The sequence below is a fragment of the Aulonocara sp. 'chitande type north' Nkhata Bay genome, linkage group LG8 (genome assembly GCF_057382095.1).
Source record: "Aulonocara sp. 'chitande type north' Nkhata Bay isolate Kocher_YH1m ecotype deep benthic linkage group LG8, A_spYH_male_GT1.1, whole genome shotgun sequence".
In the NCBI taxonomy this organism is placed as follows: Eukaryota; Metazoa; Chordata; class Actinopteri; order Cichliformes; family Cichlidae; genus Aulonocara; species Aulonocara sp. 'chitande type north' Nkhata Bay.
In genome coordinates this window covers 13,832,104-13,859,142 of record NC_141351.1, presented here as the reverse complement: position 1 = coordinate 13,859,142, position 27,039 = coordinate 13,832,104, and the positions used below count along the sequence as shown (strand labels likewise).

Sequence of the window (27,039 nt, the reverse complement as noted above, 5' to 3'; positions counted from 1 at the left end):
TTCATGTGTCTTAAGTGGTACCAGGATGTAAAACTATCTAAGCCACTCCGTTTTCGTACCTGTTGGAGATGGGAGGAGGTCATGTGAAGTACTCATCTGTGCAGGTACCTCAGGGATAGGCATGTCGGGTAGGTGGGGTCGCAGCTCCCTCTCTGGTCGGAGGCAAAGCGCCTCATTAAATCAAATCAGTGCGGAAACAAGGTGGTGTTAGGACGGAGAGGACCGGTCTGCGGAAGACGCGCTCCAGCTTAAAGGAGAAAAATCTGCGGTCGGCGAGGAGACGATTTATCGGTGCGTGGGTTTGGATGTGCTGGTGACGGTTGACTTTCTGTAGCAGTTTAGTAAGTTTGCTGTTTGAGTTAACAAGTTACTGTACAATGATTTTTTTTTTTAATGTAACCTAAAGGAATTTACGAGATTGCTTAAAAGGTTTAAGGAATACCACTTTGGATATGCATACTGACGAAACCTGCCTTTCCATTTTTGACTGTAATGTTAGCATGCTAGGACCTTGTACCTGACTTTAAACCTGCCATACGCGGAACAGTGACCAGGTGTGGACAGACTTGATTAGAGGTTCAGGCCAGAGGGAAAATTAAACACATTTAACCCACCGCTGTAAACTCTGCTACCGTTAAATAATGCTAATAATTTAGCGACGTTTTATCCCAGGCATTTGAATATATTCCCCGCTAAATTTGTAAGGTGCACCTTAATCCCCCCCCCAACACGAATATCTAATGAGCCAATCACACAGAAGCAGCTCAGAGTATTTCGACATGTAGAAGTGGTCAAAGGAGCCTCCTGAAGCCAAATCACCTGACATTTCCCTGCAGTGTTTACAGAGTGAACCCAAAGGTGCTCTACTGCTTCAAGCTGATACAAAGGCAACAGATAACCACTTGGTATAGCAAAGGTATGCACGATAATAAATCTTGAAGGAGATGGGTGCAATAAATTGCTTTAAAATGATAGGAAAACTACAGTAAATAACTAGTTGTTAAAACCAAGGTGTGCCGAAGAGCATCTCTTGGGCAACAGCAGCAGAAGATCACACATTTGCACATGGTCATCACAATTGGACAACAGAAGATTGGGAAATATCTCGACTGATAAGTCTCAATTTTTGCTGTGATATTTGGAAGGGTCAGCATTTAAACAATATGAAAGCATGGGTCCTTCCTGCCTTGTGTTATATGTTCAAACTGCTGTTGGTGTAATGATGTTGGGGATATTTTCTTGACACACTTTGGGCCCCTAAGTACAAACTGAGCATCATTTAAATGCAGTAACCTACCTGTTGTTGACCATGTCTATCGCTTTATGGCCCCAGTGTACCCATCTTCTGATGGCTTCTTCCAGCAGGATGACAAAGCTCAAATCACTCAAACTGGTTTCTCACAGTCACCAAATCTCTATCCAGTAGAACACCTTTTGGGATGTGGAGGAATGAGAGATATGTATCCAACAAATCTGCAGCAGCTGTGCTAAAATGCCAGTATGGGCCAAAATCTCTTAGGGAATGCTTGTGGCACCTTGGAATCTGTGCCACAAAGAATTAAGTAATCTAGGGGCAGAAACTGGCAAAGTGTGTACCTAATGATCTGGCTTGTCAGAGTGTGTATCAATAAACTCAATGACACACAACATAAAAAATAAAATAAAATGAGTTCTTATTTGCACAAACTGGATTTGCTGCAAATTATTCTAAACAATAATCTTATTTAGCTTGATTAACTGGGAACTGATGATAAGCTGCCTCAAAATCCCATCAGAGACTGCATCCTCTGTCTGTCTGTGTGTGGTTTCCGACTTGTTAGAGCAACACATCACTACAGTGGGTACATACCAAAGCATTTTGTGGCTTTTAATCACTGCCGTGCTGCACAGTTTTTCACATTTGCTCTCTGCTGTTTTTAAAGCAGCTGTTTCAGGTGAGTCACCCTAAAATGATTTACACTGTCAGGATGTTTCTTAGAGTAACACACTCACTCCCAAGTACAGGTTACAAGATCTCTGCCGTTTCTATGAAGCTTGTTCAAAAACTGGTGCTCCTTTCTAATTATACAGCATGAAGGCAATTTACCACCAAGCATACAGTTTGGTGGGAAAGCTTGACTTGGCCCTTCCTCTTCCTCCATTATTTTACCACTGAAATTGAGCGCTAATATTTTATGGGTTAATCATCCCATTCACATAAGAAATATGAAAGACATTAGGTTAGGAGAGTGTAGCACTTTAATTAGCTTTTCACTCCCCTGACAGGCTGATCTGTGCAGTTTTGCTCATTTAGCTGGAACCACTATTCCAGAGCAGACAGCTGAGAAGCTGTTCGCTGGCACGCAGACTCGGGGAGGGCAGGAATGCTTGTGAAGAAGAAGCCAATTTTGAGACAGGTGTGCGCACTACACACGTTTACTGTAAAAGTGTCTTTTATATGCCGGCATGGTCGGCTGCTTCCCTGTGCAAGCATGGGCGCTCTAAGCTGCACCCCCGTGGAAGTAATGAAATCTGTTGTCAGCAAGACGTACCAGCGAGTGCACAAAATGAGCATCAATAGCTTTTTCTTGATGTTTATCAGCACGTGCCTTCTCAGACAGCCACACCATGTCAGCTCTGCAGATCTGTATCACAGACACACAGACTCCTCTTAAAGAGGGGCTCCATCCTGCACACAATCACATCCCTGTCTCAGAAATACACGCGGCTTTACCTGTACAGAGGGTTTCTCTGGTCTACCTATACACAGATACACATATTTTAGTACGGCTATCTTTGTGGGGACCTGTCACTTACATAATACATGCCACGCCCCCTTACCCTAACCATAGATGTCATTACTGAATACCTAAAGTCAAGTATTAACCTTCGGCCAGCTATGTAAGCTTTTGGGATCCAGCATTTTGGTCCCCACAAAAATGTCAGATCCCACAGGCATAGTGGGCTTTTGTTGGAGCAAGTCCACACACAATTATATAACCATGATTTAATTGGATATAACATTAACTTACACTGAGTTGTTTAAATGTGCTCTAACATTAATTAGAACTGCTAATCTTAAAGCAGTCTTTACTTTAAAGGCCACTGCCTTTAAGGAGTGTTGTGTTTTGTCCCCATAAGAAAGGAATGCCCGTATAAGGTTACTTTCTAGGGAAATATTAGTCTCTATAATATGCATACCTGTTGGACCACACACAGTCTTTTCAGCCACAGGAAGGATATTTTAGCCCTGCTTATCAGCTCCCAGAGTTAATCAGATATTATATGCATCCCCCTTAACAATCTCTCGCTCCACCACATCCCAAAGGTTCTTTTCTGAATTAAGAGCTGGTGACTCTGGAGGCCAGTTGAGTACAGTTATGTATGCTGAGTATTGTTATATTCAAGGATCCAGTTTGATCTGAGCTTTGCGACATGGGGAGACTGTGGTCTTAAGGGGACGGACATGGTCAGCAACAATATTCCGGTAGCCTGTAGCTTTTAAACGATGCTCAGTTGTTTTGTCCTGTCTCTCAGAATGGCACATGTGTTTTTGATTATTACACTGTAGAATTAGTTGAAATAACTAAATAAAAAATTCTGGGCGTGTAGACGAATATCTGAAGAAGTGTATTGGATTTTGTTTTAATTTAATAACCAAAATAGAATTTAGTGGTTTGTTGCCTGAGGGCAACATTATGCTGTTAGGCCACTTTTCCCAGGGTAATAATACCAAAACAGAGCTTCTAAATTCTCCTAAATTATGTCTGGACGTTTAGGGTCATTCCCACACTGAGAATGGTGAACTTGATGAGAGTAAAGGTAGATCCCAGCATCAGGTTTGAGGAAAAATTATTAAGGCATAGTATGAAAATATTTTAAAAAGTTTTTGCAACCACCCTGGTTTTTCTCTATGGACACTCTTTGAAAGGCCAAAGTTCAACCACTTAGCTACACTTAGCTATGAAAATATGGTAACAGTGCAGTCAGTCTTGGGTTACTTACCCCCTGGCCCCCCTGATCGAATGTAGTTGTGCCCTGTTGCTGATGACTTTTTCATTTTTACTTGGTAGGGTTACACAGACTTGTCCTCATGTCCCTTGGCTAGCACTATAGCACATTTCCTGAATTGTGTCAAGGCTTAAGTGGTTTTCCGTATAACACAAAAACGGCTCACAAAAAAACCTTTCTCACAATTTCTGGCTCCTTTGCCAGTGTCTCTGACATTTTGTCTGTCTGATGGATTATATTGCTAAAGTTTTTTTCACCTTGAGAATAACAAAAGACTTTCACTCGTGAACAAGAAAACCCCCCCAGATATATGTGCATTTTAGTGCTTTTACTTTGCATTCTGGCTAAGTGTCCCTTTTGTTGTCGTTCCAGGCGTCCCAGGATGAACTTTCATATCTGCCTCTCCTCCCTCTTAACTGTGCTGCTTTTTCAAGGTCGGTTTATTGATTTTATTACTGTTTTGCCTTCTGTGCCTCAGAGCCATTAGTGGGAGGAGTGTTTTAAGTACTATTTTGGAATATCTGCTTGCGCATTATGGATGCTTTGTAAATAAAAGTCAGTGGATACAGCGCTGTGTCAGGGTTAGCATTGGAAATAAATGCTAATATTAGGTATGTACTGATGGTTATGGTTGTTTTTGCTCAGGAAAAGTTTAATGTTCTTGTAAATATAGTGTTGAAAATGTTCATTGTGTTGGTGCTTGTGAGAACATTTAAGGCCCAAGTTTATGCCCTGCTGACAACACAGATAACATGTTTCAGTGCAAGATATCCATGTAATCCAGCCTGTCAAATTGAATTCCACAGATAGGGGCAGGCTAATCCCTGTTATTTTTCTGATTTCAGGGAGATATTGTGTTGATCTCGTGGGATTGATGCCAATTGACATCAACCCTTCAGCTGCAGGGTTTACATTTATTATCTTGTTCCTGATTTTTCTGCTAAATCGTCTTTCACACACATTAAAGATACAGTCATTCTGCTAGAGTCGCTCGGCTGAACAGATAGATGTTTTGTTCAGAGCACTGTGGGCCCCACACTGACCGTGAAAATGCCGCTTGCCAAGAACCTAAACGTCCACTGTCAGGAGTGCTTTGGGGCTGCGGCGTTGTTGGAATTCAAGGAAGCTGAAAGGGTCAGGATTGTGGAGAGGTCGGAGAGCAGAGGTCTGGTTTGCAGGTGGTAGGTTTCTTTAATTATTAGTGTTGTGCTTAATGTTTCATGACCCGATGAAGGCCTTTACTCCTATGAATGAATGGTTGAAGAAAAAAAAATAAAGTCATGAGCTTTAAAAAATGATATTATTGCCACTTCAGAGTTTTAGTTGTGCTCAAAATTTAACAATAAAATATTGAATTGGTTTTATTATTTATATGTTGCATACTTTCCCTTTATTTTTTTTACAACCACTGACATGTCTTTTGCTAAATGCATGTTGCATTTCACCATTAATCATCCGTGGCAGCCTGCAAAGAAATCAGCAGGATGCCATCGGCACTAAATAATCCCATCAAACTTTTGTACGTGCAACCTTTCTTTGATGTTTTCGGTTGCGCTTTATCGTTCGGCTCGTTTGACTTTTTATCACCTGTTTTAGCTGATGTGCAGGCACTAAATCAGCAAGACACAGACAGCCTGAAGCATTACAGGAGGACGAACTCACACTTTCTTTCTAACTGAAAAGAAGCACTGTGGTATTCAGAGTGTGGAATCTGTTCAGCGTGGCAACGCACGTTTGTAAAATCACTCAAGTGCTCCCTTCTCTGTGCCGAACAAATGCCTCTGTCGGACAAAAAGCCATGTTCACACGAAAACATGTCCTTGCTCTCCTCTGAGCCGTACGTGTGCCTGAATAGAAGAGCGTCCTTTGACTGAATGGAGCGAAAGAATGGTTTTCTTCACTTGTCTGCTCACATTAGCTTGAAATACTCAATTATCCATTAGAATAGGGCTCATGTGGGAGTCTATTTTGGCTTTAGGGAAAGCATCCAATTTATTGGTTATTTTTCTTTTCTCACGGCTCTATAGGATGTCTGAACAATGATAATAAATAAAGTTAACATGAAGAGTAATGGTCTACAGGTCAGAGCATGGTTTTTTTATATGAAGTATTTTGTGAATCTGAAACTGATGAAAAATTGTGACTTTTAATGGGAGCTGGTGAGGATCCAACTAAAACTAAGATATAAACAAATTGAAATTGCAATGATAATTTATAAGTGTTTGAAACCTTGTGGAGATCCGGACCCTAAATGTTTTAAGCTTGAATATGTTCTTTTAGATTACAGTAGTCTAGACACATTTAGAAAATCAGTTAAATGTGTGATAAGCCACGTTTCACCTATTTCTAATTTATTCCAAGTTATTTTGGCCTCTCTCTCATAGGTTAGTGCTTCATATGTAAATTTACTGTGACTGTTAGGGGTGGGGGAAAAATCGATACTGTGTAATATCGTGATATTTTGTTTGCTAATAATGTATCGATACAGGGACAGCAGAAATCGATATTTTGTTACAAAAAAGGTTTTTGTGCTCTGACTTCAGAGCATGTTGATCCTTTTTCTGAGCAAGAGTCCTGACATTCCTTCACTGTCCAAATGTGTTTAACTGTTTTTTGGCAGCAATAAACATGACAGTTTACTTATTTTAATTTAAGACATGTTTTATTTAGTTTAAGTTTTAAGTTTAAAACTTTTTTTATTTAATGTAAAATTATATTTTGTTTTAATTTACTTTCAAATTCTTCAGTTGCTGAATGGGCTGCATAGTTTTCATATTGCATAGTTCAGAATAGCTATAATTGTACCAGATGGTTGCATTCAGTTAAGTTGGACTAGACTGTAATACAAACTGTTCAGTTTGTCAACAATAAAACTGACTGAAATGAGAGAAAGACTGAGTGCGAGACTTTGATATTAGATAAAATGAATATTGATAAACCTTTATGTACAGAATCTGAATATCGCAAAATATTTTAAAAAATTGCAATAATATCGTATCGTGCGTTAAGTATTGTGATAATATCGTATCGTGGGATGTATGGTGATTCCCACCTCTAGTGACTGTAGGTGAATAAATAAAGACTGAGTAAATATCTGACTGCTCTCTGTGTTGTTGGTGCCTGCTAGTTCAGCACGGCACCTCTGTGCAGGAGATTCAAACCAGCCATGAGAACATTGTGAAAATCAACTCTGCAGGAGAAAGTGAGTACCTTACAAAATGGTTAACACATAAAATGTACAGTCATGTGAAAAATGAAGCACTGCTTCCATAGGTAAGTAGCAGCCAGGCGCTTGACTTTTTGATCATCAGGGGTCACCTCTGTAAAAGCAGCAGTTTTGGCAGTTCTGTGGTTTGGAGCATTCAGGTGTGTGTTGATGCCCAGCAAATTCAACCTAAGATCTGGCTGCGCAATCCTCTTAGAAACTGTATAAAACCAGAGAACTATATCTCACATTCTACAGGCTTCAGTTAGCATGTTAAATGTTAAAGTTCATGATATCACAATTACAAAAAGACACAACAAGTATGTTTTTTTTTGGAAGGGTTGCTAGATAAAAGGTGCCTGTCACTAATAAGAACATGACAGCACAGCTTAGGTTTGCATCTAAACAGATGAGACCAAAGTGGAGATGTTTGGTCATAATGCACAATGCACAAACATCTCTTGCCACATGTCAAACTCAGAGGTGAAGGGGTGATGATTTAGGATTGCTTTGCTGCCATAAGACCAGGGTACCTTGTAGTCATCGACTCAACCATGAGTCAGTGACTCAAAGTATTCAGCCTAATGTGAGGCCATCTGTCCAACAGGTAATGTTTGGTCCAAATTGGGTCATGCAGCAAGATAAAGATCAATAGAACAGCAGAATCTACAACAGAATGGCTAAAAACAAGAGAATCAAGACACTTAACTCATTCACTGCCAGCCATTTTCAAATCAGGTAACTCCCCACTGCCAGGGTTTTTGAGCATTTTTACTCATTTTTGAAGAGCCACAGAAAACTGTGTGTTATGATCATATAAACGCTGAACCTACCAAAATGAAGAACAGACTCTCTTCTTTCATCCAAAAAAAAAGCTTGTTTCTACCATTTTCCATTCTTTAGTAATCAGCTGTAGAAGAGAGGTGGGTTCCACCAAAAATGCCTGTTTTGACCAAAAAAAGGGAGAAAACGAGCTTTTTGTGAAAAATACATTTCAAGCAGAAAAGTGCCTTTGACACTAATATTTCTTGCTTTGTGACACCTCTAACATATAAAATAGTTTTTCACTTCTATAAAACAGAAATAACACTGAGAAAGGTTATGTTTTATCAAAACAATTTATTTACAAATATATGAAAAAATAAAATGTACATAGTGAAACATTTATTCACAATGAATAATTCACTTTTGTGTGGTAATCATTATAACACTTTCCGGGATGCAAGGGCACACAACAAGACTTGCACCACATTTTTGTTTCACTGCGCAATCCCTTACGTGCGCAAACCCTGCACCTCCTTGCAGGTCTACTTTTACTGCTGGTGGGCTTCAGTTTTTCAAGTTGCCCGAGGTTGTATTCTAGCCCCTCCCATTGAAAAACGTAATTGACGTCTATAGACGTCAATGGCAGTCAACGTAAGTTTTTCAATTGACGTCTATAGACGTCAATGGCAGTGAATGAGTTAAGTGGCCCAGACAAACCCTCAAGCTGTGAATAAGCAAATTTTAATGAACCGGAGGAATGCTGTTAACAATAATGAGCCAAAATACTTCCACAATCACGTAAAAGACAGATAAATTCTTACAAAAAATTACTTCAAGTTACTGCTGCTAAAGGTAGTTTTACAATCTACTGAATCAATGTTTTTTTTCACATGAGGGTTGTTGCTAGGAATTGTTGTGACATGCTTGGTCATGATGTCAACCTGCATGCCTGTAACTGGATGTAAGTCAGCTGAGCAGCACACAGTAAATGAGCCAGAGAGCCTAAATCAGAAATGGATAACAAGTTGTGAGACAGAAATACTTAGAAGTTGGTGGTCTGTGTCAGTGGTGTATGTGACTTTTCTATAAGCAGATGACTCAAATGACAGACAGATGACACACGCTGCACGTGTAATGTGCCCCTAATGGCTCTGTTCATAATCAGCTGATGCACCCAGCAAGTACAAACGTGCATGAAAGAGAGAGAAAGCTTTTCGCTTGGTAGTAGTTTAATGTGTGAAAGGGAAAATATAAGAAAATAAAATGAGCTTTGACATGCAGAGTTTGTTTTCTCTTATTATGTCTAGATACTATTTTTGTCTGCAACGGTCCATTTGATACCCAGCCAGGAAAACCAATATAATACAGGAATGTGGGGAAGCTAGTGAATGAGTTTGGACCTATTGACCCATCTTCGTCTGTACCCTCTGTGTGAATTATTCTGTGTGTGTTTGCTTTAATGGGAAGTGATGCAGTGCTCAGCAGTCATGGATATCCTCTTCCTCATGGATGGTTCCTACAGCGTTGGGAAAGGCAGCTTCGAGAGGTCCAAACACTATGCGATCAAACTCTGTCAAGCACTAGACATCGGAGCAGATAAGGTTTGGGTTGATCTCTTGTCTCTCGCCGTCTTCGCATCCTGTCAGTCAGTGCTCTTGTAATTTCTCCCTGTGCAGGTGCGAGTTGGTTTAATTCAGTTTGGCTCAACTCCTCGGCTTGAGTTTACCCTGGACTCATACTCCACCAAGCAGGAGCTGAAGAAGCAGATAAAGAGCATTTCTTACAGGTGTGTCTCTGCTGCCATCTGAGCACGAGTAGCTCAATATGTGAACTCAAGCCTTTAACTTAAGTTTGGTTTTGTATATTAATGAGTTATAACTATGAAGGATCCGGGACATAAATGAAAGCTTTAAAGAAATGTGGAAAATGTGTCTAAACAGGGTTTTTTTGACATCCATTATGAAATTAACTGTTTTAAATCATCTGCGCTCACTGGAGAAGCAGGCGACATTATTTTAAGATTTTAATTAGCAAGCAACACTTCTAAGGATGGAGTCAAAACATTTGTGGCTCACAGCTTTCTTTGATTTGGAAAACAGAGAGCCTACATTGGCAGGCGTCCTCTTTATTTTTTCTTCTAGCGTTTACATTGTTATCAACCGGCCTGGAAGTGCAAGATGCTGTTAGTGCAGACTGAGATTACAAAACTGTATGCGTGTGTTATATTTGCCACAGAAGATTCAGTAGTTCATCTATTTTGACAGCTGAAAAAAAGACCTAGTGCTAACAAAATGGTATGTCCCTGTTGGAGGCATGCCTTTTTCTATGTTTTTAAAACCAGACTGTCATGTTTAAGAAAACAAATCCAAGAGTAAATGAATAAAAAAGGTGATAGAATTAGGTCGAACATATCCAGACTGGCAACATTTTCTTGTCCTCATCTTATATTTTATAAATCCCTTAAACTATGCTGACAGCAAAACACATACACATGCACACATGTGGCTAAGTAGCACCAAATGCTCCCTGAAAAGGAAAACAAATTAATTTCAGATTAGAGGCCCTCCACAGGTGGTCACTGGATATTGGATAAGTGCATAAACCGAGGAAGAGGATGGTAATTTGACCGTGTGTGTGTGTGTGTGTTGTTCACAATGTGGAAGTAACAGTTTGACCCACCAGCTGGTTTGAAGTGGGTACAAATGTGCAGACCTAGCTGGTGACGCTTGATGACAAGGGAGCAACTGAAAGCTGCTTTAAATGCAGATGTGTTTTTGTTCACATTGTTGTTTGAGATTATTGTAGTTCAAAGAAGCGCAAGTTTCTTAGTCTCAATATTTTGAAGATATTTGTGGAGCATATGCTCACACAGATCTGTTCTAAGGAGGTTAGATTGGCGAGGAAGACACTTGTAGCGTTTGTTTCACCACATCTGTCCTCTGTCACCTGGAAAGGATCTTTTTCTCAGTGTCTACACTTTGAAAATGAAAGGATGGACATTTATGTTAAACAAAAACAAAACCGAAAATGATTTAAATGTGTGTCACGAGGCCTGGGGTGATGAAACGCAGCCAACATACATTTAGAGTCCAAGAACTTAAAGAGAAATCCATCCAAATGTAATCTTTAGTTTACTTTGGCTGTGATATGCAGCAGTTTATTGACCTTGCTGACATCTGCTGTAGTACAGTACATGCGCTCTAACTCCTCAGTATTTTTCAAACAAAAACACAGAAATCCTGCTATTTCGCTTTTCCGAATTCTCTACCCACAGGGGAGGCAGCACCCAGACAGGCCTGGCTCTGAAGTACATCCTCAGGAAGGGTTTCCCAGGCGGCCGTAACTCTTCCAGTGTGCCTCGCATCGTCATCCTGATGTCAGATGGGAGATCTCAGGGCAACTCGGTGCTGGCAGCTGCTCAGCTCAAAGACACAGGCGTGGTTGTGTTTGCTGTGGGCTTGCGCTACCCCAAGTATGTTTGACAGCTCCACAATAAACTTTCCCTATAATAATTCATTAAAGTATGTGTACATTTCTTTATATACTAAGCCATCTCTATATGTTTTCAGATGGGAGGAGCTTCACGCTTTAGCCAGTGAGCCAACAGAGAGCCACGTTTTCCTCGCCGAGCATTTCCATGATGGTGTCAATGGCCTGTACACAACACTGAGCACGTTTTCTTTCTGCAACGCCACACCCGCAGGTTGGACTTTCCACTGACAACTATTCGTGCTTGTTTGTTAAAGAAGTGAATGGGAATCCTTTTCTCTAACATCCTTGTTTTGTGCTGCACTACCCCCTTTTTTCTAGTCCCTCATTGCTCAGTGTCCAGTCTCCTCCTAACCCCTGTCTCAACCCTGTTCTCCAGGCTGTCGGATGGAGACATTTCCCTGTGAGAGGAAGACACTGGAGACAGTTAAAGAGCTGCAGGGGAACTACATGTGTTGGAAAGGTTCCAAAGGCTATTCCCCATACACATCTCTCTGTCCCTACTACAGGCAAGTGTTTAAAGGTTTTACTTTCAAATGTCGTAGCTGCAGTATACAGTACTGTGCAAAAGTCTTGACACGGCTCATCTGCTGTAGATAGTTGTTTTTTTTTTTTTTAGATGTGTCACTACTTCTTTTGTCCTCCTATTTATCCAGATTTCTTAAATTCTTTAACAGTTCTTTAACCTGAAACTGTACAGCATGCTAAGTTGTCTGTGTAGAGACAACACGATCATGGGGTGGCTCAGGACTTTAGCACAGCACTGTATAGTTTCCTAATATGATCTGTTTTGGACGTTGCATTGGATCTAAGTGTGTAACAGTGTTTTTTCCCCCTCATTGCTCAATGAGCCACAAGACAGCAGTGGAACAGGGTAACTCCCATGTGTTAATGTGCTGTGTCAGTGTGAGGGTGTTAATACAAAACAAGCTACAGCAGTGTAATTCTTTCAGACCCTCCCAGGCAAAATTAAAATGGCCTTTGACAAAATTAATTTCACACAACATTGCAACTTTACCACAGCAAAATGGCCCGAGGCAAGTGGAAGTAGACCATTACACTCAGGGAAAAGCAGAGAAAAGAAATAAGGTGTGTGCTGTTTCTAGTACCTGAAACTGTCTAGATGAGTGCTAGCAATTCGCATGACTGGCAAATCCAACTGAGATCTAAAATGCCTCTGGCCACTTATTATATGAATCAATTGATGGCTGGGGCTCAGGTAATATGTTTCTGTTACCTAATAGGGAAAATCAGAGAATGGCTTATGGGGGTCAGTAACTTACCCACATCACACCATCTAGAAGCAACTGTTTTAAATGCTAACAAAATATTTTGAATTTTGTGTTCTACAGGTACAACAAGGTTTATACGAGACACCAGACAGTCTGCCATAGAACAATTTGTCCGGGTAACAACCTCGTCTTGCCGCTTTTTACTTCTCTGAGATGCGGTAACTGCAGCTCACGCTCTTCATCTCTCTCTCCACTGTAGATCCCTGTGATTCTCAGCCATGCCTGAATGGTGGAACATGTGTATCAGAAGGTTCAGAGGGCTACCACTGCGTGTGTCCTCCTGGCTACGGAGGAGACCCACACTGTGGTCAGTACACTCAAAGCTGCTGACTACATGCTAAGGCTATGTCGGATCTTGAACGTAGAGAGCAAATTAACCAAACCATCCATTTCTTCTTAGCTCCTGCATTATTGCTGGACTGCTCTGTAGACCTGCTCTTCCTGCTTGAGGGCTCTGCCACACTCACCATGGAAGGCTTTCTCCGCCTGAAGTCCTTCTTAAAGCGCTTCCTGCAGACTGTGATTGGCTCTAACAGTCCCAGCAAGGTCGGCCTGGCGGTGTTTGGCGGGGAACCACGAGTCGAGGCCCAGGTTGGCAAGTTCAAAGGAGACCTGAGGAGTCTTCTTAATGCTGTGTACTCACTTCAGCTAATTGGTGGTGAAACAAACACGGGCCAGGCCCTCCGCTATGTTACCCGCCATGGCTTTATGAGCGCGCCGGTCTTTGCCGATGTCGCGGACGACCTTCCCCGTGTGGTGGTGCTGCTCACCGCCACTCCTGCCGCAGATGAGGTGGTTGAGCCGTCCAAATATGCACGAGACAGAGAGATCTTCCTGATAGGAGTGGGACCTGACAGCTTAAAGGAGCAGCTGAATAACATCACAGGAAATCTGCAGAGGACCCTCACCTACTCATCACCTGATAGGCTCGCTTCCAAGATCCCCGAGCTGAGGGCCAAGATCTGCAGCGTGGATACGCAAGGTGCTTGATCTGATAGATGTGCTGAATATGTTGGAACATTAATGCCACTATTAGGTCAGATACTATTGCACACAAAAAAAATCAAATTAGCTATCCATATTCTTTTTTTGTTTCCTTTTCTTTTCCAGGTTGTCTGGGTCAAGCTGTAGATCTGGTGTTTGCCCTGGATGCTTCAGGTGGTGTGGGCCGTGATAACTTTGCCACCCTGCAGAACTTTGTGCGCAGCGTCACCGTCCAGTTCGACATCAACCGTGACGTGGCTCAAGTGGCCCTTGTGGCGTACAGTAGGAGAGCCACCACTGTTTTCAAGCTGGACACGTATGAGACTGGTTCTTCCATCATTCAGGCTGTAGGTGACGCCAAGTACGTGGGTGGAGTGGCTTCGACGGGTGGGGCGTTGCTGCACATCCACTCTAATGTTCTCACCATAGCTAATGGCGCACGACCGGGAGTGAACAAGGCTGTAGTAGTGGTGACGGACGGCACCGGTGGGGATGATGCTGTCGTACCAGCTCAAAAGATAAGAGAAAATGGAGTCTCAGTGCTTGTGGTTGGTATCGGCGATGTCCAGAGGGAGAGGCTGATGCAGATTGCCGGTGCAGAGGAGCACATGATCTCAGTGCCGTCCTACGAGGATCTCAAGTACTTTGAGGATGTCCTGGTGCAGATGCTGTGTTCAGGTAACGATGCAGGGGAACTTGTCTTTTACCAAACCTCCTAAACTATTTTCCTTTTCTGTTGATAAAGAACTGTGTGAAACTGATCTGCAAACACAGTTTTTCTTCTTTTCCCTTCACTTAGCCTTTTCAGAGATGTAAGATAGTTTATTTTAAACTTAACATGAAAAATAATTGGCTGCTTTGTGTTGATTCCTTCCTTTCAGAGGTGAAGAAACCTGTAAACCTGTGCAAGCCTAACCCATGTATGAATAATGGGGTCTGCATCTTGTCAGAAGGGAGCTTTCGCTGTCAGTGCCAAGGCTATGAGGGGCCGCACTGCGAAAGAAGTCAGTGACATTCATGAAAGTTTTCTTTCCTTATATCCTTAATTTCTACTTTTCATAGCTTCGTCAGTGATCCTTCTACAAAACTTAAGTGCAAAAACAAAGACAAACTGATTTAGATATACATATCCTGATATAGCATTTGATCCCATATTAAAAGCTCATAAATTAAACTGTAAATGTAAATGGACAGAATTGGTTACAAGTCATGACTTGTTGTGTGGTTTGTTTGTAGGAAGCAGCAGGTCTTCATCCAGAGGGGATCTTCCAAGACCTGCTGGTCTGAGGAGGAAGAGCAGACAGAGGAAGAACCACCAGGAGCTTCTGCATCGCTACAAACTACACCGTCGGAGACATACTCCCTGACATGCCCTGCACTTATAAACACAAAGTATACACTGAGCATATGAACACTTAAGAACCGAGGATGCTTGCAGGTAGACGATGGAGCAAAGGGAAATCTAATGTTGCTTTGTTTTTTTGCTTCAGTGTTTACAGTTTCACACAGTGTCAGCAAGTGTCTGTACTGCTGAATCCATTTGTATGTTATTATTGTTGTCACTGTGCTCACTGTTGTGCAAATGTCTCAACACGGTTCTCTTGTATTTAAAGGATTTAAGCTTTTATATTATTAATCAGTGTCAGGATGCTAATGTTTTTAATGCATAATAGACACAACTTTATTTCTTTACATAACCAAAAAGAAGGTCCTCCCACTCCCTCCGTTTCCATTTTTAATATTACGCTCCATATTTTTACACGCAAATCCACTAAGCTGGTCAAGGTTCATTTGGAAAAAAAAGTACATTCATATTGTTAAATCTAAATGTACAAAAGGTAGTTATACTCCAGTGAGGGGTGAAATAATTGAGGATTTCAAGAGAAGATGGCAGGTACATTTTGAATGAATTGATGGGAAGGAATCTGAAACTAAAGGAAGGAAACAAAAATGTTTCCCCTTACAAAAGTAAAGACTTTATTCTTGTTATAGCAAAATGATACATTTACAAAAAAAAAAAAAAAAAAAAAAAAAAATCAACCCATATTTTTGTCAGTATATTTTTATTTGAATAAAAAGTGCATTTTTAGCTAGCAATACAAGCCCAAAGGCTGAATAATGGTGTAAATATATTTACATCTTGGCTACCAGCATATATGAACCAAGCTACAATCTGTGTACAGAGCGGCTGATTTAGTAAGGGGGCCTCTGTCTCGTTCTTCAGTGGTTTTTAATTTCAACGTTTCAAAGTTTAAACGTAGCATTAATGCATTTCTTACACTGGCCAAAATGCTACTTCATCACTTTCCTCCCTTTGCAAATAGAAACAAACTTTAAAAAGTCATTGAATTTAAGATTAAATCCAGTGGTATCCAAGAACACGAAGTGTGCCTCTGTGGCTCATTATAGTCTTGACAAAGTGATGGTTTGGTTGAAGGGCCAAGGGAAGGGAGGTTCTTGATTAAAATGTCTGCTCATTCGGTGGGTCAGAATGTGGTGACGGGCGACTAGACCAACATAAACTTCTGAATTTCAAAGGTCAATGAAGATTTCCTTAGGTTGTTGATTTCTTTTCCCATTCCTATGAATATAAAAAGAAATAGACCTACCAATTATAATATTTCTTTCAAGATAGGATACTGACATTGATGCTTTCTGTGTAAATAAGAATCTCACCTTAGCTTTCTGTAGGACGTTGCCTTTTGTGGTCATCATGGAGGTGGGTCTGCCTTTAAGAGCAGACACAGAATTGACCGGGGAAACTGAATCTGCGTTAACGTTGCTGCTGGAGGGTTGGGAAGAAGATGATGGTGACAATAACGACGACGACGACGACGACGATGACGATACCTGGGGAGAGCCTATCGTTGATGCTTTAGGCTGAGGGTAAAACGGCAGCGAGATGGTTAAGGTTCACATTTCAAGCATCACGCACTGATTTGAAAAACACAGAAAACATTTAGCAGATGGATTCTGAGGTGTATTGAAAGACAGCCAGCACACTAACCATCGGCGTGTCCTGGAGGCTGCTGTCCAGTGTGGTTCCCAGCGTGAAGGGCCCTGACTCCACTTTCTTCAGACTTTCCTTCACTTCTACCAACTGTAGCTCCACCTCCACCCTGTGCTGCTCTGCCTCTCGGCACGCCTCCTCCTTCTGCTTCAGACGGGCTTCCAATGAGGCCTGCTGCTTGGGATCTGAGGACAACAAACTGCTGTCAGTCCCCATGTGATCAGTGCAAATCTTTGAGTCATACAGACACTGCAGGTGTACCTTGGCAGGTGCTGAGCTCCTCTTTGGTTTCCCTCTTCTCTTTCTTGAGGTTTGCCAGACTGATTTTCACCTCCTCCCTCTCTTTCTCCAGGCGATCACGCTCCTCGATGTAACGCCGCATGTCTGCCTCTGTGCGGTTCTTGCCCAGCTTTATCTCAACTGCACCGGGGCATCCTGGTAATTGAGCATTTATAATTTTAGAGGACATAGAGATTTAATATCCGTAAAAACCCCAAACTTGCCCAGATCTTAAGCTGTGCTTTTAACTGTAGAAGATGCAGGCTGTCACTAGAGGGAGCCATGGTTATGTAATAGTACAGAATAGGAAGCAGGTGTCAAGGAAAGTAATAAGTACTTCTAACATATCTGCTTCATGATGAAAAGTTGTTGAATATATCTGTAAAAAGGTGAGTGTGGTGATATTAAAATGAAGAGCATGCTTGCTATATCTTTTTTATATATACAGAACTCAGCAAACCCACTGCCCCATTTGTCCTGACCTATAGTATGTGCCTTGGGCCTTGCAGGTTGTGGGCTGTGAGGATGCACAGCAGCAGTGTGAGATGTTGGACCCTTGTGGATTTGTCCACCAAAGGAATTGAAGGCCTGTGTGATTCCCAGGCTGGTCTTCTTAGTGGTCTCTTGGCTCTGGGTTGAGGTCTTGACTGGTTGAGTTTGTGGCTGTGATGGAGTGGGAGTCTGGGCTCGTTCTTGTTCTGGTTTGCTGGTAGCAGAGGCTAAGTTTGTCCCATTTAATGCGGGCATTGAATCTGGCTCAGTATTGTTAGTCGACGTCCCCTGCAACCAAATGATGTGCAAATTATTAATGTAGAAAGTAAAAAATATTTTCTAGAGAAAGGTTTGAGGTTGTCAATAAACTCTAATTTCCTACCTCTTTAACTTGAGAAGAGGAGTCCTTCTTGTCATCTGCTGGTATTAGGGAATGTCTCGAAGCTTCTTTAGGGGAAAGTTTCCCTCCAGAGGATGTATGAAGGAAAGAGCGCACAGGGACGAGGTCTAGGTAAATCCTGTTTTCAGAGTCTTGTTCTGTACCCTGTGGGCCCTTGGTATTGTCTTGTGAGCATGTTTCATTGTCTTTCTGGAGATTGTTGCCCTCGCAGTTTGTCTGGCTATTCTCCTCAGCATCCTGTATGACACGAGAGGAGGAAATTAGGAGATGGCTTGTGGCCAGATGACTGAGTCAATATTAAACTGAAAGTTAAAATCTCAAAACATTGCATCGGGTTTCGTGACAGCGTACCTCTGGGTCAGCTATAGAGGCCACATCATCGTACAGATCATCAGAGTTGTGAGAAATAGAAGGTAGGGTGTCTATGTAGGTGTTTGGCTCTGAATACCTCCTCTGCATCAAGCTAGAAAGACACACAATAACAAATAACCTTGTGCAGTGGTAGTCCTCTCCAAAAGCTCAGACTTCAGACTGCTTAAAACACCGGCATTTAGACAGCTTTATATACTCTTCTATCTGGATGATGTCAAAGAGAGGGGATGTTATATTATTTTGGTCATCTGAGGCACTGTTCTGGCTGTGAACACAGCAGCTGCAGTTCAAATGTTTTGTTTGTGAGGACTGACCAATCGGAAGAAAGACAGTTTTAAAGCAGTGGCTGTGGCTTGAAAGATAGAGCAAGCCGTGTACCAATCATAAGGTTGGTGGTTTGACCTCTGGCTCCTCTATTCTGCATGTCGTCCTCGGGGAATAAAAGTTTCCCTTGATGCATCCATTGAAGTGTGAGTGTGTTATGTTAGATTAAAGGTGATTTGGCATAGAATAAAGTACATATGTGTGAATGGGTGAATGACTCTTGTAGTAAAAAAGTGCTTTGAGTGCTCAAATAGACTAGAAATGCGGCGTTTAAGCACTGGTCCATTTAAAGCAAAGTTGGACCAAAGATCAATGCGTGATAAATGAGGATTATTTCAAACTGTGAATGACGCAGAACCACTCTACTAAAGTCCAAGAATAAGATATGGAGCTGGAAATCTGCATATTGAGGTGAACAAAAGCGAATAACTTACTATAAGGAAGTCCTCGCAGCATTGACAATAGTGGAGATCCTCTCAGCATTGACATAGTCGTATGTCAGCTCCTCTGGATCTGTTTTGCTTCCCGTCTGTGACAGCAAGAGTCCCAGCCAGTGACCCATATCTGCTGATGTCTTAGCCTGGGAGGGGATGGAAAAGAAAAGGACAAGCATTCACTGTAAACCATGCACTTGCAACATCATGTTTTTAAATTCTCAGAGTTTAATTTGGATGCCATTTTTAATTAATGAAATGATTGCTACAGCACCATTTCCAAGCAGCGGTTCTCTGAACTAAACTTTAAGAAATTAACCGTACAAGCCGAGCTGTTAGACTTAACTAGAAAAATATAAGAGGAAAGAGCTGTTTCTCGGATTTGGTATTTTGGATCAAACTGCTTCTTAAGAATTCTCTATTAAATAAGTAAGATTGAGATTGAGGCACGTAAAACAACCTGATATGACACGATGTGTTTACTGCCTTTTATTATTTTGGAAGATTCAAACAGCTTGTCTAAATTAGAAGGTTAACTATTACACATATTACATAATGGTTTGACGTCGCATATTTATTTGAATTAAAATAGTTTTAATGTTAACCTTATGACAAGAAGGAAAAAAACAGAACACATCCCAGAAGACTAAACATTGAATTCCATTGACCAAACATGCACTGCAGCTGGGTGGTACTGGAAGCTTAATGAAAAAGGGTGTAGCATTAGTCCCCCAAAAGCCCAGTACATCCACACCCTTTACACAAAGACGCACACTTGCATATGTACACATGCACCCACACCCATTCAAGCTCCCAGACCACCCTTGTGTGCGCACATATATTACATATGCTGTCTGATGTCAGCAGAAAGTGAGTTTCAGATGAGGACATGTTTGTTGAGGGTTCCAAGAAGCAGCTGTGCATCTTTTCTCATTTTGCTGACTCGGTATTTGCTTTTTTCCACACATTTAAATCCTGCCAGACATTTGAGCCCACCGCTTAGAGCTAAGCGGTAAGCCCAAAGTAAGCTCTCATCTGAGGCAAGCATGAGCTGCAGACAGGAAACATGCTGTGTGTACATGCGATATCATGGTCTATTTTCAATAAGCTTTGGTTAAGTAGCGCTTTGAGCTTGCAGCACACCGCTGTTCCACTCCTGACTAACTGAAACCTGCGTGGTTGGGTTTCCACCCAGTGCAAAGTATTTATTTTGCATGATAACAAAGCCTCCAGCATTTTCTCACCAATCTAACCCCCCTACAAACATTTAAATGTAGAGAACATAAAGCGGTAATCTACCTCTAGAGTTGCCATCTGTGTGCCATCCATGTCAATCCGAAAGGAGTATAGGTGCTCTGGGCTGGGGTCAGGCAAAACATTGCAGCCCTCTAGAGACACAGCAGGTTGGGTTACTTTGTTCTTGCCCTTGTCTTGGTAAAACCACAGCTGTCCATTCTTTATAAGACACCAGCAGGTCCGCCACTGACTGTTCACCAGTACATTGAGGTAGCCTGAAAGAGGATGGAGGAGAAAACATAAATATGAAGTTTCCTTTTTTACTTCTCTTAGAAATTAATACTGTGCAAAGAAAACAAATACTGAAGTCGCAGAAACTTACACTGCGTGGCTTTAAGGTAATTCCACTTGACTGAAAGAAATATATGCTTGCTTGATGTGATAAACCTCACAATTCATACTGGTTCTTACTTAAACCAGTGCTTACAAATTGCTGTCATATAATCTTGTTTGTTGCTGAAAACCAACAGTCTGCCATAGAGGGTGCATATCATTATGGACTAAATGATTATAATCCAGTAGCACTAACATATATTACAATGAGGAGTTTTGACAGAACATCATTAGACCATGTTCACAGTGAGGTTCAAAACAAACTGCTTTATTTTGCATATAACACAGGGAAGAAACAGAGACGGTGCTTTTTTGTATGTCTTGCATACAATCTAATGTTATCTGGACCAACCAAAATGATATGCAGGTGCTATGCCAGCCCAATCATGAGGTGGGTTGAGACCTTTTTGACGGACGGTGCTGGAGTGCATGGTGCTATTATTACCACCAGGAGCCCACAGGGGAGTGTCATATCTCCAGTTTTATTTACTTGCTGTACTAGCAAATGTAGGACTTATCTGATGATGCAATGAGTGTTAATTTGAAAATGTTATGGATATTGTGGATGAGTTGGTGTCATGCTAGGTTTCGTTAGTTAAACACCAAGAAAATGAAAGTGGGCGCATCAACAGGTAGCTTTTAGTGAGGACGTTACTTAAAGACACTAAAAAAACTACTTTTCTCTACTTCCTTATTCACGTGTTTTATACTTTGAGTTTTTACATCAGCTGTCCTTCCTGACACAAACACAAAGGGATCTTTGTCTCCTCTTGGAAAACTGGTGATCTTTTGCTTGTTGGGCGAATGTGTAAATTACTACAAGGGGCAAAATCTGTCATGCAATTCAATCACAAGTGTCTGTAATGTCTCCAACAGCAATGTCTTTGTCGTTGTGCTTGCATTCATCTTACATTTATCATGAGATATAAATGGAATTATTGAAAGGGTAATAAATGTTACTACTACGATATATTTACCTTCGACCGGGGATGTCAAGCTCATTTTAGATTACAAGTCTTTTATGACTCACTTTGATCCTAAGAAGGCTGGACCAGTGAAACTCCCCTTTCTGTCAGTGTGCAGAAATTTAACTACACTTTTAATCATTGAGATATCCAAATAAAAGAAAAAAGAAGTGTAATTTCAACAATAGGTCGTAGTTTTTTCTGCTGCTGGAGTAAATGAAAGAAACTGTTCAGCATGACTCTGAGTGTAAATTTTAAAAATAACCGGATTAGAGAGTTTCTGTTAATTCACAGAAAATGTCCTTTTTACCTTTTTTACATTTTTATAGGCAATCTTGAAAAAACAGGAACTTTTCTGTTATTTAATTGTAACTGTAATTTCTTACTTAATTACTTTGATGTAGCAGGAATGGCTATGAGAAAGGTCTTTTTTAACAGGTAAAGCTGCAAAACTTGTTAAAAATACATTTAAAAGCCCAATAATTTATGCCCTACTTCACATTTTCAAAAAGGCATCCAGTTGGCCAGACTGGAGTCTTTGCTGGGCCGATTCTGGCCCCTGGGCCTTATGTTTGACTCCCTTGCCTTAGACCTTCATTAGACCTCTCATGCCAGTACGAATGCCATCCTGCAATTAAAAGCAGCAAACTTTGAACTTTGAAGTTAAGTAGATTTTTGCGAACCTGAGGTGTCGACACATTTCTCTGGGCTCTCGAGTGCGGAGGGTTTTTTCTTGCCGATGTTCATCAGGTTGCTGAACATTAAACCTGCTCCATATTTTTTCTTCACTGTGGAAAAGAGGAGGAGAAGGACGACAAATTGACTATTTTTTCTTTTTACACCCTCTCCTTGAACATGTGGAGCACAGCAGATAAAAGCTAAAACCCCACAGAGGAGCTTACCATCTTTGCTTTCTGGCGTTTCAGCATGGCTGTCTGTGCTGCTGCCGCTCTCTGAAGCCACAGAGTATCTCTCACTCAGCTCTCCCTGTGGATTCATGGCTATATTTTAGTCATTTTGAAATCTTATCAAAAGTCTCATCAAAAACATGATGTCTGATCACAACAGATCAATGTACCTTAGTACAAATAAGCCTTGGGGAGTCAGACACAGTGTGTTGGGGGTCACAGCTATCAGCTGGCTTGGGACTGATCTCTTGAATAACCTGGAGCAAAAACAAGATGTTCTCATTTTGATATTGCGAACAAATAAATAACCATCCAATGATCTCGAAAGCAAGCTACTGTGAACGTGTTACCTTCAGCCACTGCTCAGCCTGTTCTTTGCTCTGCAAGCCCAGGACAATGGTCTCCCCACCCACTGGAATAATCTTCAGCTTGTGCTCTTTCCTCTTTAACTGCTTCTCTTTGTAAACAACACTGCAGCCCAGCAGACTCACATCCAGCAGAGGTGTCTGCTCCTTGGAGCTTTTATAGCACTGAGAGAGGCAGAATCAACATGCAAGCTTCGTTAAAAATGAATTACTGTCCTTTAATTTTAGCTGCATGCTGACCAAAACAAGCTAGAAGGTAAATAGTAAATGTTGTCAACCAATCAGTGTTTAGAATAATCAGCAGATTTGTGTAGTTACTAGGCAGTCTTCTCAACCATAAACCATTACCTACCTATCTAACAGCAAAGTAAAAATTGGGTAAATTCCTGAATGTGTTTATTGATTTGAATCATATTAGAATAAAAGTTTTACAGTAGACTTTTTAAGAAAGTGAAAACAGCCACTCGTGCGAACTCCATGCTTTAGATAGCCTGTTAAAAAAAGTGTTCATAGGTAATTACCCTCTAGAATGCTAGACGAGCATTCTAGAGGGAACATTTGTCTTTTAATACCAAGAAAAATATAAAAATATAACAAGTCAGTTTCAGAGGAAGTTGCATATGCGTTGTCACAGATCTATTTCTTGACAGCTGTTCATTCAGCGCTTGCTATTAAGAATCTCTGGCAGCTGTCAGTTGAACAGTTAAAAAGTAAAGCCTACACACCGGCTTTCTAGCATACAAAATATTACAGGGACTATACACAGCCCTATTCTTTTTAATATATGGGCTAATTTGGTTTAGATTTTTTTTCTTCTACGTATCACAACACAATCATAACACGCAATATCATAACACAAAACCTCACTGCAGCGTTAATACAGTCGTTTACCCACCAGCAGATGATGGTCTTTGATAACGCAAAGCTGTTTGGCCCACTGGCCAAGCCATTTCTTCCTCCACAGGAAAGCGCAGATGCGAGCATCTTTCATCAGCTCAATAGACGCCTCTGCTGATGGCCACTGGTGCTGAGCTGATGACGACTTCTCTCTGGTCACTTCCTCCTCATCGTAGGACTCATATGAGCTGCTTACCGCCTCTCCATCATCTACAAAGGGCAAGCAAAGCTAAAGATTACGACACTGCATGGGCTACAAGGGATGAAAAATGGCAGGGCGTCGAAAGCAAGGATTAGGAGAAGCAAAATCTGTGCGATGAGAGTTAATGAAAAATAAAGTTAATCTCTGTTTTTTGGACCTTTGTGACTTTCTTGAATGGAGGAGGATTTCCTAAAGCATTGAGCAAACACACATTTTCAGTACTGATGGTAAGCAGACAGGAAAATGATGAAACAAAGTTATGATGAAAGGGAAAATAATAAACTCAGGAAATTGATAGTATGAGGCTGATTGATGATGAAACTGTTCCCTTACATGCACAGCGCTGATAAAACTGGACAACGAGCACTTTGGGGACATGCTGGCTTCCCAATTTGAATTTTGGATTTATGCAATCGCCTGCATTCATGCCACACAGACAGACAAACAAGTCCTAGCTACCCCTGGTGATAACAGCATAGACCACACTGTCAGAGCTGTACTCTCGTATCCAGGGCCCTGAGCGATGGCCAAAACAGTCCAGATCTAAATAATATCAAAGGAAACAGGAGGAAGAAAAGCAACATAGGGGAGATTGGACAGAACATAATGCCTTTGAATAATAATCATAGAAAAGATTACAAAAATAAATAAATCTTGTACATATTCATTATTGCATTCTCTTTGGCCAATTCACATATGTTTTCTTTTTCAAATGCATTCACGGGCCACTTCGTTTTTTCTTCAAAGCCGCCTTAAGTCTTTGTGGCATAGATTCAACAAGGTGCTGGAAACATTCCTCTGAGGTTTTTGTCCATATTGACATGATAACATCACACAGTTGCTGCTGATTTGTCGGCTGTATATCCGTGATTTAAATCTCTTGAGCCCTGGTGACTGAGGACTCCACCTGAGTACAAAGAACTCATTGTCGTGTTCCAGAAATCAGATTATCTGAGCCTTGTGAGATGGTGTGTTATCCAGTTGGAAGAAGTCATCAGAAGATGGCTACACTGTTGTCATGAAGAGACGGACATGGTCAGCAACAATACTCAGAAGGCTAAGGTGTTTAAATTATGGTCAGTTTGTACTAAGGGGTCCAAAGTGTGGCAAGAAAACATGCCCCGCACCATCACCACCAGCCAGAAGGATGGGTCTATGTTAAATTCTGAACCCAGCATCACCATTTCCAGTCTTCTTTTGTCCAATTTTGGCAACAATCAAGTCCGAAGTGTAGCAGTTTTCATTAATAGGAGTGAGACCCGGTGTGGTCTTCTGCTGCTGTAACTCAAGAGATGCTCTTCTGCATGCCTTGACCATAACAAGTGGATGTTTACTGTTGCCTTCCTATCATCTAAAAACAGTCTCGCTAGTCTCCTCTGACCTTAGTTAAGTATTTTTGGACAGAGAACTCCTGCTTACTGGATATTTTCTCTTTTTTAGATGATTCTCTGTGAACCCTAGAGAAAACAGTCAGCAGTTTCTGGAACAACCATGCTATCACTGATATTCACTTAAACCACCTTTCACTCCCATTCTGACATTCTGCTTGTTGCTTACCTAGGCGATGATTATACAGTATGACTAATAACAAACAACCACAGGCCAAACAGGACAGAATATTCTTTGCAGCTGTGGTAAAAATGTGTTTAGTAACAATTCTGAAGAAAAAGCTTCCAGTACTGAATAAAAAGCTGACATGTGTTATATTCGAACAATTGTTACCTAATTCTTTCCCACAGAGCTGTGAAACGCCGCTATTGCGCAAAAACTGGTAATACAGACTGGTTTCTTATAATTGTGGTGCGGGTCTTACCACTTACTCAGTTATTTGTTCCAGTACCTAGGCAACTCTTTTCGCTTTATTTTACAGCTCAAGCTAAAATGTTAAGCTAAGAAAAAGGCACAGCAGGTCTGAAATGTCTGTAACTTACATAGTTGAACTGAAACAATAAAAATATATCTAAATGAAAATGGTCTTAATTTAAAAGAAGTGATTGTAAAATTCAATTTAACAGCGTCAGAATTATGAATATACACTTAAAAAAACTATTTCTGTAAAGAAGCAGTCTCAAATATTTTGTGGCACACACTCACACAAACACGAAGAATTGCTTCAAATAGGAAGGCTGCATTAAAAATAATACTGATATTCTTTGCAGTAGTATACAGCAAGAGCACTGGCTAACTCTGATGATGAATAAGGTATGAATTCATCACCTGGGGCTGTGCGATAGATGATACATCTAACTTTGAACACAGTTCTTACCATTGACAGTTTCCTCATAGGGTTGAGCCTCCTCATAGTAACTCTCTGAAGCGTCTGCACAGGCTGGAGCTGGTACTGGAGGCAAAGGGAACGGTTCCCGACACACCACACCCTGACAGATGAGAGAAAGATGAGGGAGTCAAAAACGAGAAAAGTACCCAAAAAAGAGAAGTGTGGGATTGTAAATGTCTGTGCTTTTTGTTCATTTAACGTCACCCCCAAACCTACTGTCATTATAGTTTCTAGACCAGTGGTAATTAAGTGCTCTGAACACACGCGCATACACATGCACACACGCACACATCGACATGTGTTATTCCCACAGGCTGAACATGTGGTTAATCCCAGCTGTCACTTCAGGAATAACTAGGGAATTCCTCGTGTAACCAAACCTCCTCTGACCTGGGAGGCAAGACCTGGTAACTACTAGCACGTTTGCCTTTAGGGAAGAGGGAGTGTTTGTGTGAGCAAGGAAGAAGAGAAGGGTGTCGTATATTTGTGTGTGTGGGTATGTGTGTGTGCGTAGGGGTATATATGTGTGTGTGGCTTTCCTGAAATCACTCAGCAGTCTGGCTTCACTTCTGTCTCCTGTGTGGTAAAGACTGTCTCCCCAACACTTAATGCTTGACTAAAATCAAAACCAAAACAAACACATCTGTCTCCAGTTGTGTTTTTGTTTTTTTGTTTTTTATATTTAGCTTCTTCTTCTTCTTTTTAATGAAGCTCAAGATTTTGCTCGATACATTAGACAGATGTTGCTTGTGCAGCATA

The 27,039-nt window shown here is 41.1% G+C and overlaps 2 protein-coding genes across 6 annotated transcripts in view; one reads left to right on the top strand and one right to left on the bottom strand.

Annotated features, from left to right (window-relative positions):
* Positions 1-35: 35 nt before the first annotated feature.
* Positions 36-16,561, top strand: vwa2 (von Willebrand factor A domain containing 2). Of its 2 annotated transcripts, none has more exons than XM_086303671.1 (14): positions 36-291; positions 4,363-4,424; positions 7,118-7,192; positions 9,428-9,561; positions 9,637-9,746; positions 11,235-11,432; positions 11,530-11,663; positions 11,829-11,958; positions 12,802-12,857; positions 12,941-13,048; positions 13,142-13,723; positions 13,852-14,403; positions 14,607-14,729; positions 14,962-16,561. In XM_086303671.1, exons 2-14 carry the CDS (start codon positions 4,373-4,375, stop codon positions 15,090-15,092), a joined length of 2,385 nt encoding a protein of 794 aa, XP_086159797.1. In that variant the 5' UTR covers positions 36-291; positions 4,363-4,372; the 3' UTR covers positions 15,093-16,561. The 2 variants fall into 2 exon arrangements, with proteins under 2 accessions (XP_086159797.1, XP_086159798.1); XM_086303672.1 differs by having other exon boundaries at positions 36-341.
* The window catches only part of afap1l2 (actin filament associated protein 1-like 2), a 45,532-nt gene continuing 34,217 nt past the window's right edge, over positions 15,725-27,039 (bottom strand). The window contains exons 5-20 of one of the 4 annotated variants that reach the window (XM_086303667.1): positions 26,269-26,380; positions 24,462-24,545; positions 23,799-24,010; positions 22,889-23,068; positions 22,709-22,795; positions 22,533-22,617; positions 22,314-22,418; positions 20,336-20,547; positions 19,037-19,182; positions 18,258-18,369; positions 17,889-18,143; positions 17,497-17,794; positions 16,997-17,170; positions 16,733-16,920; positions 16,402-16,605; positions 15,725-16,306 (exon numbers count right to left, since the gene is read on the bottom strand). In XM_086303667.1, coding sequence (XP_086159793.1) covers positions 16,280-16,306; positions 16,402-16,605; positions 16,733-16,920; positions 16,997-17,170; positions 17,497-17,794; positions 17,889-18,143; positions 18,258-18,369; positions 19,037-19,182; positions 20,336-20,547; positions 22,314-22,418; positions 22,533-22,617; positions 22,709-22,795; positions 22,889-23,068; positions 23,799-24,010; positions 24,462-24,545; positions 26,269-26,380 — 2,481 coding nt within the window. In that variant the 3' untranslated portion in view covers positions 15,725-16,279. The remainder of the gene's footprint in view (positions 16,307-16,401; positions 16,606-16,732; positions 16,921-16,996; positions 17,171-17,496; positions 17,795-17,888; positions 18,144-18,257; positions 18,370-19,036; positions 19,183-20,335; positions 20,548-22,313; positions 22,419-22,532; positions 22,618-22,708; positions 22,796-22,888; positions 23,069-23,798; positions 24,011-24,461; positions 24,546-26,268; positions 26,381-27,039) is intronic. The other 3 variants (XM_086303668.1, XM_086303669.1, XM_086303670.1) reach the window with 3 other exon arrangements.